This window comes from Meles meles, chromosome 6 (genome assembly GCF_922984935.1).
Source record: "Meles meles chromosome 6, mMelMel3.1 paternal haplotype, whole genome shotgun sequence".
Lineage (NCBI taxonomy): Eukaryota > Metazoa > Chordata > Mammalia > Carnivora > Mustelidae > Meles > Meles meles.
The window spans coordinates 71,221,443-71,241,060 of record NC_060071.1 but is presented as its reverse complement, the minus strand read 5'-3'; the positions used below and the strand labels follow the sequence as shown (position 1 = coordinate 71,241,060).

At 40.5% G+C, this 19,618-nt stretch overlaps 1 protein-coding gene across 4 annotated transcripts in view; it reads right to left on the bottom strand.

Annotated features, from left to right (window-relative positions):
* Positions 1-19,618, bottom strand: part of SLC12A1 (solute carrier family 12 member 1) — an 88,886-nt gene that overhangs the window by 22,613 nt on the left and 46,655 nt on the right. For all 4 annotated transcript variants that reach the window (XM_046009199.1, XM_046009197.1, XM_046009198.1 and 1 more), the window contains 3 exons: positions 13,879-14,019; positions 11,143-11,249; positions 7,369-7,451 (listed from right to left, as the gene is read on the bottom strand). In XM_046009199.1, the coding sequence (XP_045865155.1) occupies positions 7,369-7,451; positions 11,143-11,249; positions 13,879-14,019 (331 nt within the window). The remainder of the gene's footprint in view (positions 1-7,368; positions 7,452-11,142; positions 11,250-13,878; positions 14,020-19,618) is intronic.

Sequence of the window (19,618 nt, the reverse complement as noted above, 5' to 3'; positions counted from 1 at the left end):
TAATCATTCCCTTTGTAGGTGATCTAAGGCCTCCTCCCATGCCATCCGTCCTTTCCTAATTTCAGCGCTAAGCAGAAGGGATGGTTTGATAATCTGTTCTGCACAACCTAGCAGGTGTACTGCTCGCCTCTGTCCACATGTGAGTCCAGAGCAGACTTTGTCAAAACATTTCTGTCAACAAGAGTATTGACTAGCTGACCTGCCAAAGTGTGCCATCGGCCACAAGGGGGTGAACCCAGGGAGTACAGTTGGAGAGGCAGGAATTGATTTCCACGAGGCTGAGGATAACAATCACTCATTCCATCACACCTGCATCTGATTCTCCGGATTACAAAGCCTTTTCCCCAGAGGATCTTATTTGATCCCAACGCCAGTACTGGGATGCAGGCAGAGCTCCTGCCATTCCCACCATTTTACTGGGAAGGAAAGGGGCTCAGACAGTTCAAGGTTGCACAGCTGGGGATGCACGCTCCTGCTTCCAATTCTAGTGTTCTCCCTCGTTCCCACCCTTCCTCAGCGATACGCTCTGACTGCCAATATCTGCCCACTGAAGAAATACGCGGTCTGCATTTTTTCTGAAGAAGCCATTCCCCCAATTCCCCAACTGCACAAATTTTTATAATGCTTTACCTTCCCACAATGCTCTGCTTTGAACTTTATTCCAGTAACTACACCTATGTGACAGGGAATAGAGTTTTAAGACACATGTTTATTTTATGCTTTCTGGACTGCAAATTTCTGGAGGGTAGCTTTTGTCGTATTTCGTCACCTACGTTTATTTAGAGTTTCTTTTGTGCCATGTACAATGCCAAACATTTTGGGGCCATAATATCCTTTCATGCAAGACAGTAAATCTGTGAGATAGGAGCTATAATTATTTCCAACCGGAAATGTGAAAAGTGAAACGGAAAAGATGAGTAATTTGACTAAGGCTGCACAGCCCAAAAGCATTGAGCTGGAATTTGAACCCAGGTCTGACCGATTTCAAAGCCTATGCTGAGACTTTTCACATTCTTTGTTGTGCCCGCGCCTTCCTGCTCATGCCTACCACCATGATAAACACTCAAGAAGAGTCTATTGGAATAAAAGGACAAGTCAGTGCTATTCAACACAGTTCAAACCATTTGAAAGTATCTCCAGAAATGAAGGGAAACAAAAGGATGGTGGTCAGGCAGGGGCGAGCGAGTACAAAGTACTGTGTGGAGGGGCCAGAGAAGACGGTGCGGAGAAGAAGCAGTGTTAATGCTGCATACAGAGTTATAAAACAAGGACCCAATAGGGGCTGATGGTACAAACCAGGATGGACTCTGACAGAAGGTAAGACAGGCAGGACTGAGCAGAAGAGTGAGAGGCAAGGAAAGGGATCCTTTCCCTGTAATGATGCTCACTACCTGAGCATCAGGTAGGAATTTGAAGCTTCTATAGTAGGTAATTCTACAGGTCTATCATGATTTATAAAACCACAATGCTAGGGGCACCTGGATGGCTCAGTGGGTTAAAGCCTCTGCCTTCGGCTCAGGTCACGATCCCAGGGTCCTGGGATCGAGCCCTCGCATCGGGCTCTCTGCTCAGCAGGGAGGCTGCTTCCTCCTCTTTCTCTACCTGCTTCTCTGCCTGCTTGTGATCTGTCAAATAAATAAATAATCTTTAAAAAAATTAAAAAAAAAACCCCACAATGCTAGAGAGAGAGAGAGAGAGAGAGAGAGAGAATAAAGTTCTGCCTGTCTCTCATTCCAAGAGTAAGGGAATCCCTGAGGTTCTAATGATGGAAGAAAAAGCGTAGACCTTTCTGTTCTCTCAGTTGAGAAGGTTTTTAACCAATTCTTCAGACATAACCCAGACAGTTCTCATAGTAAGAACCCTGAGCCCCGTCTTCATGCAAATGCCAAGACCACTTGAAGAATAGTTACCCCTTCTCAAGTGTTTTATAAATTGGCATTGTATGGTAACCAACTGGAGGGAGTATGGTTTGAAATTCAACTTACTCATCATGATTGCCTCGAATGTTCTAGTCCCAGTCTTTTTTTTTTTTTTTCTTTAAAGATGTTTTTAGAAAGAGGCGGGAGTCTACACATTACAATTCACTTTGAATCTCACGGATGGAGAACAGTCAATTATCGGACAGCAGAAGAGGGAGCGGGAAAACCCACTGAGGAATCTCGTCCCCTCCCACTTCACAGCACGCTTTCTCTTTATTAATTATTAGATGATGATTCTTTCCTGGGTCAATCAGCTCAGAGCTGTAAATGCTCACATGAATCAACGTGACTTACCCCAGGTGAAGTCTCGCCGAATTGGAGGCAGGAAGCAATCCTGCAGTGGTCGTCTTCCAATCAAATAATTATTTACTACACTACCATCTGTCTTTATTTTGCTAAGCCACTCCAGCAGACACGGCAGAATCCCCGTGCTCTGAGATGGTCATAAATTGTGCAGTACTTACACGGAACACTTGACCGCAATAGACTGCGGATCACGTTTCATCACTTTATTCCTACCAGGACAATTTGCACTCTTTGTTGTAGTTGGCAAACTTGCTAAATACCTCTGGGAATCGAACAATATGAAATATCGCATTTTTTGGTGTTGTCAGGCAATAAATTAATTTATTAAGAGAAACTATCAGCCATCGGTATTGGATGATTTGCTGCGGTATACATGTTAGAATGTTATGAGCATCGATCTTATTTATATACAATAGTTATTCTCCTCACATAAGCCCGTGACACAGTATAGAAATAATTGTGATTAGCTGGTAAATTACCTATAAAGCTGATTTCTATTCACTGCTTTATTAACTACAGTATATGGGCACTCTGAATTGCTAATATTTCCTTTAAATTATAATCTGTGATGACACTGTGGTGCCTGTGTTGGAAAAGCTATGATGATAATCATTAACATAGTGTAATGCAATACTTAAGATTTATCAGGCTCTTATTAAGCCCTATATTACAGTATAATATAATGAAACGCAAGCTTATTTCTTCCAATTCAAAATCTAATATGAGGCTGGTGTCATAAATTACATAAACTTCAAAACAATGCATGGAAATGTGGCATAAAGTTAATTTCTATCATTATGCTGTTGTTTTTCTGCACGTTCTTCACATATTGGTACAACACCGTTTTTTGTTTACCCTAGATAATCGGTACTTAGAATTATTTTATTAGCATCCAACTGTATTTTCCCTTTCTTGACTAAGAAGCAGAAAGATTTCAAACATCAAAGTTGATATAAATTGGATACATCCCATGGGAAATTAAAAGGGGATGCGGTTCACTGCCAGGATTCTTCCAGAAATACTACAAAATTTGCTTGCTCTATCGCCTTACAGGACTAAATTGATGGTGCGCTTTGGCGGATGGAGCGGTAAAGGTGGGAACATTATTTTCCAGCTACAACACATCTTTCGGCTCGAAGAGGTCAACATAATGTACAAAGCAAATATGTAATCTAAACACAAATTGAAGTTTGTATTCTCATTTTTTAGATGGGAAAATATAGCACAAAAGACAGAAAAGAGCACAGTGTAGAAAGTTAGCAATCGCACAAGTCTCTTATTAGATTTTTGTAACTGTCCTTAATGTCATGTCTATCTTATCATAGATAGGCAGCTCCCCTCTCCCCTTTAAAGGAATTGTTCCATTCCCATATCTCAGATTTCACCATTGGCTCTATTTATCTTAGTCATTGTCCTCTCTAGATCTCCTTAAAAGTTAGAATAGTGGTTTAAACAGACATAGATTTGAATCTTACTTCTACCAATTGCTAGCCTTGTGAATCTTGGGGGATATCTCAATTTATTAGCTATAAAATAGGGACAAAGATAATATTTTCTCTGTAGGGTAGTTGGGATGACAAGTGTTATATGTGAACAGGAAGCATACATATGGCACATAATAACTGCTCAAAAACGGCTAAGGGCACCTGGCTGGGCGCAGAGCACGTGACTCTTGATCCAGGGGTTGTGAGTTCAACCCCACTTTGGGCATGGAGCCTACTTTTAAAAAAATGCTAACTGTTGTTGCTGCTGATGTATTAAGTTCTACTAGAAAGAACTATAAATTAATCATGAACACTGAGTGGGAATTAGTATATCCATCCGGAGATGTAAAATGTCCATAAAAGAGAATAGGGGCATAAAAAAGCAGCCGGAAGGCTCCAGAGTGTTGTCTTTGCTACAGTTTTGCACTGGATAGACTCTCAGTTTTACTTTTAACGCTCTTCATACATAATCGTAGAGTATACATATCATACAGTGGTTCTCTAACCTATATAAATGCTTGATCTCCAATTTCGTCTTCCTCCTCCTCCAACTCACCAGAATGGCTGCCTCAGAAAGTTCACCTCATCCTCTCACACTACCTTTTGTTATGATGAAGACAATCCTACATGGCCAGATAGAATCTGGACCGTCATGCACCAGCACTCCCAGATCTCTTACAGGCTGTTCCTTTCTGTTGAACCGATCCAGCAAAATCCCGAGTCTCCTCTACCTGGAGACCAAATGCCCCTAGACAAAACCTGGACAACCAGCGAGACTGTTGCACCTTCAAAAAGACCTGAGAGCAATTTTTTCCTCCTGTTTCAGGCCCCCTCTTCCATCCACACCCTTGCCTTGATTCATCCTGTTCCTCCAGAATCTTACTCCATGGGTCATCCTTCATTTTACTTAATTAACTAATTAATTAATTAATTTTTTACCTCCTCCTTCAATCTCCTGCATTCTCTTGAGTCTATTTCCTCAGTCTGAAAACATCCCCCTCTCTTCCATTCTCAGGTCGATGGGTCTACCTATGGTCAGTCTCCTCAATCTCATTCCTCTCCGTTGCATACAGACTTCTCAAAGTGGTGGCTCACACCTGTATTTCTCTGCTTTGTCATCTCATATTTTGTGTTCAACCTACTGCAGTCTGGAGCCGGACAACACCGCTCTGCAGATACTAGTCTCACTAAGATTATCTGTGCCTTGTTAACCGCCTTTCATTCACCATCTTACGTGTGTTTCCTGCTCTGTTTGACAATAATGGTGATTCTTATTCTGAGCACACTGCTCCCATGGCTTCGGTGACACCACAGGCTCCTGGTTCCTTTCGCTTTCTGAGAGCTCCTTTCCTGTTCCTTCTTTGGGGGCTCTCTCTCTGTGTCTTGTGGCTCCTGATTACATGCACTCTTTGGATTATTTTTTCCAGTGTTGCTCTTTCAATTTTCACCTGAACTATGATATCTCCTGTATCGGTCTACTCGGCTTGCCATAACACATACCACAGACTGAGTGCTTAAACAACAGACATTTATTCTCTCACAGTTCTGGAGGCTAGAAATCCAAGATCAAGGTGTTGGCAGGGTGGTTTCATTCTGAAGCCTCACTCCTTGGATTGTAGATGGTTGTCTTCTTCCTTTCCACTGTGCTTGTCTGTGTCTTAATCTTCTCTTTTCATAACAACACTAGCCATACTGGGCTAACTCACTCTAGTGATATAATTTTATCTGATTTACCTCTTAAAAGACCTTGTCTCCAAATACAGTCACATTCTGAGTTAGGACTTTGCCATAGAATTCACAGAAAATAATTTGGTCCATAACATCTCCTAAATCTGCATCTCCAGCTCACACTTCTCCTTTAAAACCAGGACTGTCTAAATGCCTACTGGACATTTCTGGTAAAATTTCCCACAAGAGATTATTTAAGGCCACTCTTCCTCTGTGTTTCCCATTTCCACAGGCAGCACCACCACTCATGTAGTCAGCCAAGGGGTCTTTTTTCATTCCTCCCTCTCCAGTATCCCACACATTCAACCAACCCCCAGATGTTGCTCTCTGGACCTCCAAAGTGCTCCTGTCCTTTCCATCCCTGGCTTTAGTTCAGGCTGTCACCTTCTCTGCCTTTATCATACAAATCTTTTTTATTTATTTATTTTTTTAAACATTTATTTGACAGAGACAGATCACAAGTAGATAGAGAGGCAGGCAGAGAGAGAGAGAGAGAGGGAAGCAGGCTCCCTGCTGAGCAGAGAGCCCTATGTGGGACTTGATCCCAGGACCCCGAGATCATGACCTGAGCCGAAGGCAGCGGCTTAACCCACTGAGCCACCCAGGCGCCCCACAAATCTTTTTTATTTTTGATTTGCTTCCCTGTTTCCATTCTAGTCCCCTTTGAGTCCACGTCCCCTCAATTAAATCTCTTCAGTGGTTCCTCATTGCGGAACACTTTTTAATATGGCAAATGAAGCTTTTAAAATCAGGATCTTATATCAGCAGCCTCAAGTTTCACTATCGTCTGTTCGTACTTTCTACTTCAGTAACATGAATCTGCTTTGGGTAGCCCACATACTCCATTCTTCCTTAAACAGGTGTATTTACACCTTTGCTGATTCTCTCCTCTTTGCCCGGAATGCTGTTCCTCAAACTCTTTCATTTCTCTCTCGCCTACCATTGTCTAGTTAACTCTATTTATCTCTAGGGTAATTTCTTCCAGAAAGACTTCTTGGAGTAAGAGGCCCCCGTCTCTTTCCCATAATACTCTACTGATATGCTTATTAGCACATGAGTGATAATGCCCATTCCCATTTCTAGGCTGTGTGTCTCTTGAAGATACAGACTTTTAGTAACCTTGGTTTACCTAGCACTGTCATTTACACCATGCCTGGTGCACAAGAGCCACCTAAAAAATATCCCTTTGTTTTAGTCTCAGTCATCAGTGGACTCTATTTTGAAGTTCATCTAAAGAGGTAAGTCACGAATAGGGCCCTGTCCTAATATTTCAATGACTCTTTAGATGTGTCCTTTATTTCATACATAAGAGGGTATGTTTAAACTCTTAAGATTAAACAAATGTACTAAATCCTCTATAGGGAAAAGCAGAACCACTAATCTGAATTAGTGTTTCTGTCTTGGAATTAGATTAGTGATTCACAGCATGATACACTCGGGCTCATTTCCATGTTAGCTGCAAACCAGATCATAGTCTCTTAAAAACAAAATACATGGTTCTTCAAGGAAAGAATTAATCTTTATTTTCTCAAACATCTTGCAGAAACTAATTTGGCAGTTATTTTACCAAAGGTGTTTATTTTCAATGATGCTGGCTTTGTGGTTTTGTGACAGGAAGAATAATTTATGACTGCCCTGGATTACTCTATATTTCTATATATTTCTGTAGCAGGACAAAGGCCTTTTATGTTAGCAATGGGGAAAGCACTGGGGAAGTGGACACACTTCAGGTCAGCACAAGAATAAGGAAGTTCCATCATTGGGGGTTTTGTCTATGTTGTACACTGCTCTATCCCCAACACCTAGAAAAAGGCCAGGCATGGAGTAGGTGCTCAATAAATATTTGTTGGTTGAATAAAGAAAGTACATACCTTGCACTTGAAGAACCTGAGAGATGTCAAAACCTTGGCTGATTCTGACTATGACCACACCAATCTCAAAGTCAAACGCATCACTGAAAGTGGAAGCAAAGTAGTTAGGGATTTGAAAGACTCCTTTAATCCTACGAATTTGTACTACTAATAAGAGAGCCTACGAGTCTCAATTCTAAGATTTTAATGTCACTAAACTATGAAAATTCACTTTAGAATATAGACAAGAGCTGGCGCCTCTTCTGTTAGTTTGTTTTTTCCCCTTTCTGCCTTTTAAAAAGGTATTCTGGATAAAGGTAATTAATTCATTTACTCTGGAATCAAATTATTCAAATAATACTGTCCCCCAGAATTTTGATTAAGAACTTGTCACATACTTTTAAAATAATTGTTTCTTTTCTAATGTAAGCACATATTTAGAACAGAGAGTTTCCAGGCTGCAAAGACCCTTTGAAATTACCATCCAAATCTCTACTTATTGAGAAAGTATCCTACAACATTGCTGATGTCAAGTTGCTGGTTAAAGATATATCCAGTTCCTCCAAAGAATGTTCACCATTGACTCTGAGCAGACCATTTGAAGCAATGCTTTTTCATGACAATCCTTTGCCATTAAAGTTGGTGTTGCCTTCTCTACACTCAATCCAACAGAATTAGGTTATCTATAAGGTAAAGAAAAGCTCTCTTTCTTGTATGTCTATTCTTGCAGATTATTGTTTTTCTCTGCTCCTAAATATGGGTTAAACAAATTAGTACTTTGAGTTTATTTAAAATTTTCTCCTCGGAGGTTCCTTTGTTCAGTCTCAAATGGATCTAAAGCCTAGCCCCCCTCCCACTGAATGTCACCCTCTACCAGGAATAGTGCAGTTTGTGATTGTCTCACCACAGGCAAACAAGTTTCCATTAGCCAAAGTGAACCTGAATTTTCAAATAACGATATAAGTAAATTCAGTGTAATATGAACATTCATTCAAAATTTAAACCACAAGTGATTGTCACTGAGCAATATGGACCCATTCGAGCAAAAGTTGCTACAAAATAAATTTCTGAGAAATCTTGTTTCTAATTGTCCTTGAGTATGAAAAGTGGACCACGTGTTCCACAAATAATATTTGGGTCCTGTGTCAGGCAGGATCATTTTAAACCCTCCAAAGACATCCACATTCTAATCCCTGGAACCTCTGAATATGTCACCTTCCTTGGTGAAAGGAATTTTGCCCATGTGATTAAGTTAGGGACCTTGAGATGAGATTAACCTAGATTATCTGTCAGGGCTCTGTGTCTTTTATCACCAGGCTCCTTAAAGAATATTTGGGAAGTAGGAGAGGAGGTCCGAATAATACTGAGAAGGATATGACCCATCAGAGCTTTGAAGATGAAGGAAGAGGGCCAGGAGCAGTGGGCTGCCTCTAGAATTTAGGAAAGGCAAGGCTAGGGATTCTCTCCTAGAGCTTCTAGAAGAGAATAGCCCACAGTGTAGCCCACACCTCAAAGTTAGCCCATTGAATTAGTATCAGACTTTTAGCCCATTCATCCATAAGCTATGAAATTTGTGTTGTTTTAAACCACCAAGTCTGCGGTAATTTTTTTACAGCTGCTAGTGAAAACTAACACAGATTCTAATTAAAATTAAACCGTATCTAAGAATATTATAAACATTTAAAATCTTTTATTCAAAGAAAAATGAGAAATACTATACTATTGTAATAATACCCCTATGTTAACATTAATACCATGCTTTTAGTCATAAAACAAAACTAAACTAAACTAAATGGAAGGGAAATATAATACAATGTGGAGGTATGATTGTCTTCCTTCTATATTGACCTCACTGCTATGGTACTAAAGTCATTTAACTTTACTAAACCATCTAAGTTTTATACTAGTACAAATTTGAGCCACCTTAACATTGAACTTTATTACCAAGAAGACCAATTATTAATTTGGTATAAAAGCCACAAGTCTCCTTGGCCTAATATTACTGGGTTTGATTATTTTGGTCCCTTTTAATTTCTAGAATGTTTAGGACAGTGGGGAGGTTGGAGGATGACCCCAGATAATTTTGTTATCAGCTATTGGATGTTTAATCACTGAAGGTTTACATTTGTCTTCCTGTTTGCTCCAATCCTTTTCTTCCCAAAGATGAAGAAATTTATTTCCTTTCCACGCCTCTCCGCCAGTGGTAAACATGAAATTTTACTGAAGAATCTGGATTACAGAGAGCAGATCTGATCTATTTCCAAGAATGGTCAGTGACTGACTGTGATTATTAATATATCAAAATTCTGGTTGCTAAGCACAGTAAAACTCTGACCCAGATCACCTGCTTTGGCCTTAACCTGCTGAACTAAAGGTACATGGCAGCATGAGGCATCCAGTCTTCATACCTTTGGGGAGCACAATTTGGAGGATGCATTTAAGACACAGGTTCTCTATGTTAGGAAGATGTTTATGTGAATTTCTGTTTGGTCAATAACGCGTATAAATTGCAGAAGATGAAAATGGTCTTCTTATATGTCTTTTCAGCAAACTAATACAAGAATGCTTTTTGTAATGCTCCCCAAATCTCCCCCAGATAATGATAAATACAATGCTCGTTCTAGCAGGGGCCAGCGACACAGTCTGGTGTAAGGAGTACTGTGTATGTGTATGTTTGTTTTGAAGGGGCGAAGATTTCTTTCCTGTGTATTACAGATTTTTAAAGTGCAGTCGGACTTCTCAGGGCACACTCTCTGCCCTGTGGTGTGGAATCAGAGCAAAGCCAGACTCCAGACTGGAAATGTTCCATTTTCAGAGCTGTTGACAAAAGAGGGCTGTTACCATAGCTAACATTGCCCCCCGTGAGACAAATTCGGTTAAACATGTTCAAGCCCGGAAGAAAGGCTCAGTTTTCTAGAATGGTCACTGAGGACACTCTGAGCCTTTCTGTATGTGAGGAATTTGTTTTCTCTTACTCAGAAGAAGGAACCAAGCCAGATAATACTTCGGCTCTACATATACTTTTGGAGGCAGCAGAGCATTGTGGTCATGAGTCTAAACTTTCAACTCAATAGCCCTGGGTGGGAATTCCAGCTCTGTCACAACACCGTCATTTTCTGCAGCCTAATTAATTTTTAACGTCTGTATCTCTACTTATAAAACCACAACAGTATTTGTAATACAAAGGCCTCTCGTGAGAATTAAATGGGATAATTCATGTCAAGGACACTAGCCTGCGACCTGCTAGTCTTTTGGGGACTATCGTTATTGCTCTTGTCCCAAGACTTCCTCGATGTTTAGATATGAGATGTCACGTCCCACTGAAAGCTCACTTTTTTTCTTAAACCAACACAGAAGCATCTATACATGACAGCCTCAGATCAGCAGAGAGGGAGCCGAGGCTCTGGGGTAGTAAATTCCTGATCCAAGCCTCAGGAGAAGACAATAACGCAGCAGGGTACACCGGCCAACCCAAGATTCTTGGTGTTTTGAATGACCATTTCCTTTCTCACCTAGCTGTCCTTTGCTCTTAATCTTGTGAATAGGTTTCAAGATTGTAATGCTTAGTATTTACCTTTTCCTGTGACATTGAGTTTCCTCCACGCTGCCTCCTCTGATGCTATGATCCCATGCAGTCCTACTTGTGGCAGTGTTTTTTCACTTTGGTAAAGAACTCAGGGTACCAGGGGAATGAATGCCCTCTTCTCAGGCAATTTCATCTACAAGAGCGTCTGTTATGTACTGCCCTGTTTAGTGCTTTGTAAACAAGAACACGTCTCGAAAGCCATCACTTACTGTATGATTCCCACATAGTTCTCAATCTCTGTCAAGGGAGCTTTCCTCCAGTTTTTTTTATATCCAATCACCAGAGTGTTTGGTTTCATTCTTCCTAAGCCCGAGGCCTAAACAGAGGAGATAAACACATGGGCAATCTTTTCCATACCAGGAAACTACCACAGCAAATGAAGAATAATGTCCACAAGAGCACTGAAGTAATGTCCGGAAGATTTCTGAAGATGAGATTACATTTTAGTGCATGTCCTTCATGCCCGTACCCAAGCATAAAATAGAAAGATTAGTTCTAAATCATCTCAGCCATAAATGGATTTTAGATGACAGAAATGTAGCTTTTCTAAATTAGCAGTCATTTGCATTTCTTCTGACACACTCATTAAAATGGTTCAATAATTTAAAATCAAGTGAGGGTTGGCTTAACCATTGGCATGCATGTTGTAACTTAGTGGTTCAAAGCTCATTTCCACCTGTTTTACCCATAAAATCATTAGCAATAAAATCCATGTTTGGAAAAATGCTTAGATGCAAGCATCACTGAAACTTTAACTCCCATTATTTCGTGCAGAGTAAGTGAGCTATGTCTCCAGGACCTAATCCTCTCGCAGGACAGTATCGTGAACAGTCATCTTCCACTGCAGTTTTTACTCCCCCCATTAGGTGGTGGGATATGGCTTCTGGTTAATTAAACTTCACTCAGCAATATTATCGAGCACCTATTAATTGCAGAATGTTATGGTGGGTGCTGTGGAAGAGTAGTGAGGCATAGTCTTCGGCCCTAAAGAGATTAGAATATTGTGAAGGAGGCAAGATATACACAGATAATTATAATTCAAGTGTACAAGCAGTAGGAGCTCCTATGGAAGCAAAAAGGAAGAAACCTTGAATTCCAGCTGTGGACTCATGGCTGGCTTCAAGGGAGAGGTGAGATCTCACCATTACAGGTGGGTGAGAGTTTGACAGGCACAGAAAGGAGAGTGGAGGGAGTGAAGGAAGGACACTTTGGATCACAGGAAGAGTGAGACCAGTGACCAGAGTGGGACATGTTAAAGGGAGCAGTAGCAAGCAGAAGGAGATGGGAATCAATGGGAGGATTCCTGCCGCCATATTTGTTGTGTTTCTCCTGGAATTGTACAGGTAGCAGGACAGCTCCTTAGCGCTCTCATTCGGTGCTCTGCAGGATGGAGCTTGTCTTTTCTGTGACTGCAGTCTGGGGAATGTGATCATTCGTCCTGTCCTTTTTTTTTTTTTAAAGATTTTATTTATTTATTTGACAGAGATCACAAGTAGGCAGAGAGGCAGGCAGAGAGAAAGAGTGGGAAGCAGGCTCCCTGCTGAGCAGAGAGCCCGACACGGGGCTCGATCCCAGGACCCTGGGATCATGACCTGAGCAGAAGACAGAGGCGTTAACCCACTGAGCCCCTTGTCCTATTCTTTTGTCCTGGTCCAGGACTATACTCCACTTTTCTTCAAGCAAATCCAAGTGAACAAGCTTTCTGCATTGTTAATTTTTTTTTTACAGTATCTTCCAGATTCATGTAACAATTGTTTTCCAGACCCATCTTTTCTCTCCCTGCTTATTCCATGTTAGTCCACCCATTCCTCCCTGAAAATTTTATTTACCAATCTTTTGTGATAATTTTACCTGATATGTGTAGCATTCTCAACATATTTCACCAAAGAGCTACAGAAAAGTAACTCGCTACAAAAGAAATCAGCCTCTTAAAAGCGCATCTATTCCCATGGCTTAGCAAATTCATAACAGATGAGAAGATGCTCACTGGGGGTAATAGGTCTTTCAGAAATGGTTTCTCTGCATGTGCAGCTACTTTGCAAGAGTTCTTCAGGAATATTAGAGACAGGAATGCACCAAATACTCTGAATCTCCAAAATATGACAGTTTAATCAATTTTTTTCTTTCCAGCCTGCGTAAGCGTCAGAGTTCCTGCAAACCGCCCTGAATTTTGATACTCCTAGAAATGGTAACTCTGAAAGCGAGTACATCACTTGGTATATGTAGAATCAGGGCTTTCCAACCATATTAAAGCCAAAATGTTTAGAAAGCCAAGCCCTACAGTTTCTCAGGGTCTCCTTGGATTGTTTTAAGGATACCTCACCATTCTAAGTTATGATCAGGCCTCAGGAAAGATTCTATGTACTTATTATGGAATCGAGGAAAAAGGAAAGAATAAGGGAGAAAAGATAGAGCTGTGGGTTTTAGCATGCAGCCACAGAGATTATTACATTTTATTCAACATTCTGGAAATAATTTAGGAGGATAGGGAGACTTTACGCTCAGATCACCACACGTTTATTCAGTGGAAACTAGCAGCTTGCCCTCGTGCCATTTGCAGGAGAAAAAAGGAGCAGAATGCCTGACTTGAGCATTGCTACATGCAGTATGAAATGCAAAAATAGTTTGAAGTTTTAATAGGATCCTGAATGTCATCAACCATCAGAACAAATTTGCATTTCAATAAGTGTGGGGACAGAATGTATGCTGGTGGCCAAAGGCAACCTCATTTTCCATTTCCAGCGTATCATCCATAGTTCATTGTAATAGAGCCTCTCTGCTTTTGTTTCAGCTTTGTCTCTCCTCAGGAATTCCAAATGAATTCCTTAAGCATCTGCATTGATCTCTGGGCCTGCGCTGTCTAACTGGAGCCATTCGCCATGGGAGCTTCATTAACGGGGGAAGGCTAATCGTCTTTTGCCTCATTCCCTCAATGCCAGTCTTACCTGAAGGAGACTTCGGACACCATCTCGGAAACAGTCTGCTGCCACCGCAGCATAAAAAGCCTTGATTTTGTTCTTTATAAGCCAGGCCTGCTTTTTTGCCATGCCACTGTTCATCTCTTTAACACACAGCTTGCGCGGTCCCTGTACGACACGATGAAATATTGGTTAGAAGCCCTGCTGTTACCTGACGCGCTGCTGATGTTTTCTAAAGGACAAAAATAGCCAGCAATGCCCCATCGAGTTAAGAAATGGGAAAGAGGGGAAAACACCTCACTAAACAGGGTTCATGCAGATTGAACCTTGTGGAGTGGGTCTGTGCTGTTCCCATCACTCACTTGCCACCCAGAATGTCCAGATGCATTAACACCTGCTTAATTAACTGCCTCATGCCAATGGAAGAAAGAGCCGAGGGCATCATAGCATAGGAAAATGAAAATGCAACTGAAGAAATTTAGGAAAAATAACACGATCCAACTTTGACTCAACAGTAAAAGGCATGTTTAGTTACACTAAGGAAATCTCAGCTAGAGCCCAATTTGAAGAAATGGACTGAGCTCCTGGGAGCAGAACGTGGTGGGTTCTAAGTTCTACCATGAACTACCACATCTTGACCATTCTACTAGGCCCATTCATTGCTTTTTGTGTGTGGTAAAAACACCCTTGCATCACTTTTCCTTGTGTAATGTTGACTTATTCCCACCCAGATATATTAAGATATCGCTCCACTCAAAGAATTTGGTGAGAACAGAGGTTCACAAGTCTATAGCATAGGAAGAATAGTAGAGCTGAAGAGAGAAGGAGACAGGTGTTCTCGTGGCAGATGAAACGGCTTATAATTTTAAGATTTGCGCTCTGGAAACTCATTTTAACTAAAATTTTGATTCTTTTCCTTCTTCCCCCAAAGTCCAAGCTAGCTTTTTTCTTTGTAAGTTTCAAAGCAAACCCCAAAAGTGTTTCTGATGATCTATAATACGGCTGATAAGCTAAAGAATCTGCTACTATTTTCCTAGGAAAATTCTTTCAACTCATGGAGAGATTAGGTATGCTGTTGAATTGTCTTAGATTTCTTACAAGCCACTTGGGATCTTGATGAAATGCAGTGTGTAGGTCTGGAATGAGGCTTAAGATTCTGCATTCTAGGGGCGCCTGGGTGGCTCAATGGGCTAAGCCTCTGCCTTCGGGTTGGGTCATGATCCCAGAGTCCTGGGATCAAGCCCCACATCGAGCTATCTGCTGGGCGGGGAGCCTGCTCCCCCTGCCCCTGGCCACACCTCCCCCCCTCCCGTCGGCCTGCCTCTCTGCCGACTTGTGATCTCTCTCTGTCAAATAAATAAATAAAATCTTTTAAAAAAAAATCTGCATTCTAACAAACCCAGAGGTGACACGGATGCTGCTGGTCCTCAGGCCATACTTAGAGCCACAGTCTTAGAGAGTATTAGATTGGAAAGGGCTTGAAATGTATGAGAAAGATGCCAGGCTTCGAGGTCTGCAGAACTGGTTTCAAATCTAAGTGTGGCCACTTTGGAAGTCTTATTTCTGTGTTTTGGTTGATTTTTCTCGAAACAGGGGTAAAATCTCTATCCTGCAAGGTTGTTTTGAATAGTAATGATAGGGGCGCCTGGGTGGCTCAGTGGGTTGAGCCGCTGCCTTCGGCTCGGGTCATGATCTCAGGGTCCTGGGATCAAGTCCCGCATCGGGCTCTCTGCTCAGCAGCGAGCCTGCTTCCCTCTCTCTCTCTCTGCCTGCCTCTCTGTCTACTTGTGATCTCTCTCTGTCAAATAAATAAATAAAATCTTTAAAAAAAAAAAAAGTCTGAATAGTAATGATAAAGTGCCTAGTCTGATGTCTCGAAGATAGTAGGTACTCCTCCAAATTTGAATGATTTTTATTATCGTAAATGAGTGCTTATGATCTCATGGAAGCCCCAGACTTATTTCCACCACTGTGTTTGCTCTACAACAGAGTGCTAAACTGGATGCCAGAGCATTGGGTGTAGATCTAGCTCTCACACTGACTGGCTGGTACCCCGGTGCCATGTATCCTCTCTTGGTGTGGGTTTTACATCTATAAAAATAAGGGAATTGTCTAGTTCGTCACTGCCGAGTGTGGTAGGCCCTGTCCATCTGCTGCTGAGCGTATGAGAGACGTCTGGTCCACACTGAGATGTACTGGAAATGGAAAATACACACTGGATTTTGCAACCTTAGAATGGAAAGAAAAATGTAAAATATCTCGTTAAAGTTTTTATAGTGTGCATATTGAAATAATAACATTTAGGATGCATGACATTAAATAAAATCTATTAAAATTAACTATTCTTGTCTCCTTAAATTTGCTTTTTCCAATGGCTATTAGAAAATTTTAAATTACATATGTGACACATGTTATATTGCTCTTCCGTAATCCTAGATGCTCTCTGCGATCACTTCCGTTCTAACATTTTATTTGAATTTGATCAGACTCCCTATGTACTTGTTTTTACCAGTATATTTTCTAGAACTTGCCAACTTTTCAAAAACAGTTTGGATGACTTACATTAAAGTTAAAAAACAAGAGACTTCAATGAAGATGGGCTAGGCGACGGGAGTTATGAAACCAGAAGACCTAACCTAAAGAAACATATGTCATTATGGATCAAATTTTGCTCAGGGCTCTAGAACGTCAGTGCATTTTGAACCATTAGTTCTCCTTGGGCTTTCTAGACTCTGTCAACAGCAAAGAAAGAAGAAATATTTTATTCAGGAAAATTCAATGGTAACTCTGAGACGGAAGAATAACCAACAGCTGGAAAAGGTATTGGGCCATCAGTATATTGAGTTGTACCACAATGACTATGAGCCCCTGGGGAAAGTGGCATTTATTTAAATAAATACAGTCTAATGTAAGTCTATTATTGCCACAAAAATCCAGATTAAGCATTAATTGTGACAGAAAGATTTACATTAATGCCTTAATTTGCCATATTGAGAAGTCATAAAAATATTTCAGGCAGAATCTCTCTTTGCTAAAAGCGATTATAATATCTTTGTAGCACACTTATGAATGTGAGTCAAGGCTGCAACACAAATGTAGTAGGGAAAAACAAACTAACAAAGAGAGAAAATATACTGGAATATAATTATTCAACATTCAAATTTATCATAGTCACCAAAATGGATTTTACCACTCAATTAAAATATTAGAGAGATTAGCTCAGTGAGGCTCCAAAATATGAATACATAAATTAATTTAGAATTTGAACAAAAAAGCTCCAAAAATCTTATATGTAACTTTGACATTGATCGAGAAAAGGGTAAACAAATTCTATTTAGTCTACAGAAGTAGTTGATGTGATGCTACTTCAAAAAAATGAGAATAATGAAAAGAATTTGCAAAGGAGTTCCAATATCATTAGTATCAAATGGAGAAATTTGGGCTAAAAGCAATGTTTTTTCCAGCTTTCATTTTTCAAGACACTGAGAGTCTTGCTGCTGTCTTTGTTTTCATTGTCACTCTGGTTGGAACGGTGGGAGAATTTTTCCTTTCTGTTTTGGTCCATATTTCGTCTTGCCTTGTGCCTAGTGCCCATTCATAGGTCATTTCATTTTCCCTGCGCTGGGCCATGTCAGTACCTTATTCACATTGTAACAGAGATTCAATGGCTAAAGAAGAATAGATGCATCTATAAACATGCATCGATTTGGTGGTTGTGAACATCGAGATTAAAAACAGGTTGAAGAGGGGGGCGCCTGGGTGGCTCAGTGGGTTAAGCCTCTGCCTTCTGCTCAGGTCGTGATCTCAGGGTCCTGGGATCAAGCCCCGCATCGGGCTCTCTGCTCAGCAGGAAGCCTGTATCCCCCCCCTCTCTCTGCCTGCCTCTCTGCCTACTTGTGATCTCTCTCTGTCAAATAAATAAATAAAATCTTTAAAAAAAAAAGTTGAAGAGAGAAGAAAAAATGAGAATTGTAGTTTCCCTTGGTTTGTCTGTCCTTGTAATGCACAGTACTTGGTTGCATTCCCTGACTTTTCTGAAGAGCATCTTTGAATTCCAATAGAGCTTTAGGTTTTATTAAGACATTTTATAAATTTGGGATGCCTGGATGGCTCAGTCGTTAAGCATCTGCCTTCGGCTCAGGTCCTGATCCCAGGGTCCTGGGATCGAGCTCTACATTGGGCTCCCTGCTCAGTGGTAAACCTGCTTTCCCTCTCCTAGTCCCCTGCTTGTGCGCCCTCTCTCACTGTGTCTCTCTCTGTCAAATAAATAAATAAAATCTTAAAAAAAACAAGATATTTTATAAATTTTAAGAAAAAAAGGGAAAGGGAAACAGTAAGGGTGAAATTTTGTTAAAAGGAGATCTACATGAGGAAGCTAGTCAAAAACTATCTGTTATCTCCTTTGCCATGAAAGGAAAGAACAGGACAATCAAAGTTTAAAGGATGTGAAAGAGTAGGAAACATTAATCAAAATAGATCTACATCTTGGTACATTTAGGTGAACAGAGTAGAAGCATACCAATAAACCTCAGATAACATTGCCTTTGGAGACGGAGAGAGCCATGAAGTGGTTATAACAGGGACTTGAGTGTTGATGGTTTATTTCATTTTAAAAGTGAGTAGGAACATCCATGACAATAATGTTAACAGTCATTAATCAAAATGAGTAGAATATGGGTGTCGTTTAATTTTATATAGTTTACTCATATGAAATGTTCCACAGTTTTGACTGACAAAAGTGTAAATTTTATATGATTCAATCTGCTATTTTTCTTAATGTTTCAAAATTAAAAAATGGAAGCAATCTTAAAAAAAAATTTATTTTTCAGCCACCAGGGCAACAAAATGTACTTAAAAGATGCTACTGCACCCTTGAAAGCCTTTTGCAACTTCAAAACAAACCAAATTTAGCAAAGAGGTAAGTGTTGATTTTGGGGGACAAAAAAGGCTTTATCTGATTTGCCTTCTAAATCCCAGATCAATCGGATCAAGTTTCCATCTTTAAGGTATATTTGTCTTTGATTTGTTTTAATAAAAAAAATACCCTGCCTTTAAACTAAAACTGAGAAGTAGATGGGCAAGGGACTGTTGACGCCTGCATGATGCCTTCCCATGTGGAGAAGAGAAATGTGAGCCAACACCTTACAATTTTTAGGACCAGACAGAGTGTACCCAGAGAAAGAAGACTCCCTATGCCCAAACTAAGTTATTGCAATGATTGGTTTTATTGTCTTTCTAACTCCTATAAGTAAGTGAGGAAACTGATGGACAAAGAAAGAAAGTGTGTTTTTACGTCATGGTACACGGGGTACAATTGGTGGAGACTGCAATTCCTGACTTAATACTTGCCTGTTGCCGAACCCCCCCCATCTGAACAATGCTTGACAATATGAGAAGATGCTAGAAGGGTGGAGTACTACTCCCTCTGATCTTTCTGTGACTATAGGAATGAAGCATAGAAGAAGAAGAAAATTCCTTTTGTTCAATATAAAGCCTCTTGGGAGATATGTATGTCGATGATTTAGCACGTGTTAACTCCAAGGAGGAGTAGATAATATTGTGAGTTACCGAGCTGGATTCCTTAAAAAAAAAAAAATGCTCATATCTGAAAGATGAAAGATACTTCTGAAATATTCAGGCTGGGTAGGAAAGAAGCAGGAAGGAGGAAGAGGCTCCGATGGGGGAGTGTTAAGTTAGTTGGAGAGTTGGAAGGACATGGTGGGGGGCTTGGGGTCCAGCAAAAAGAATAACTCTTTCCATTTCAATT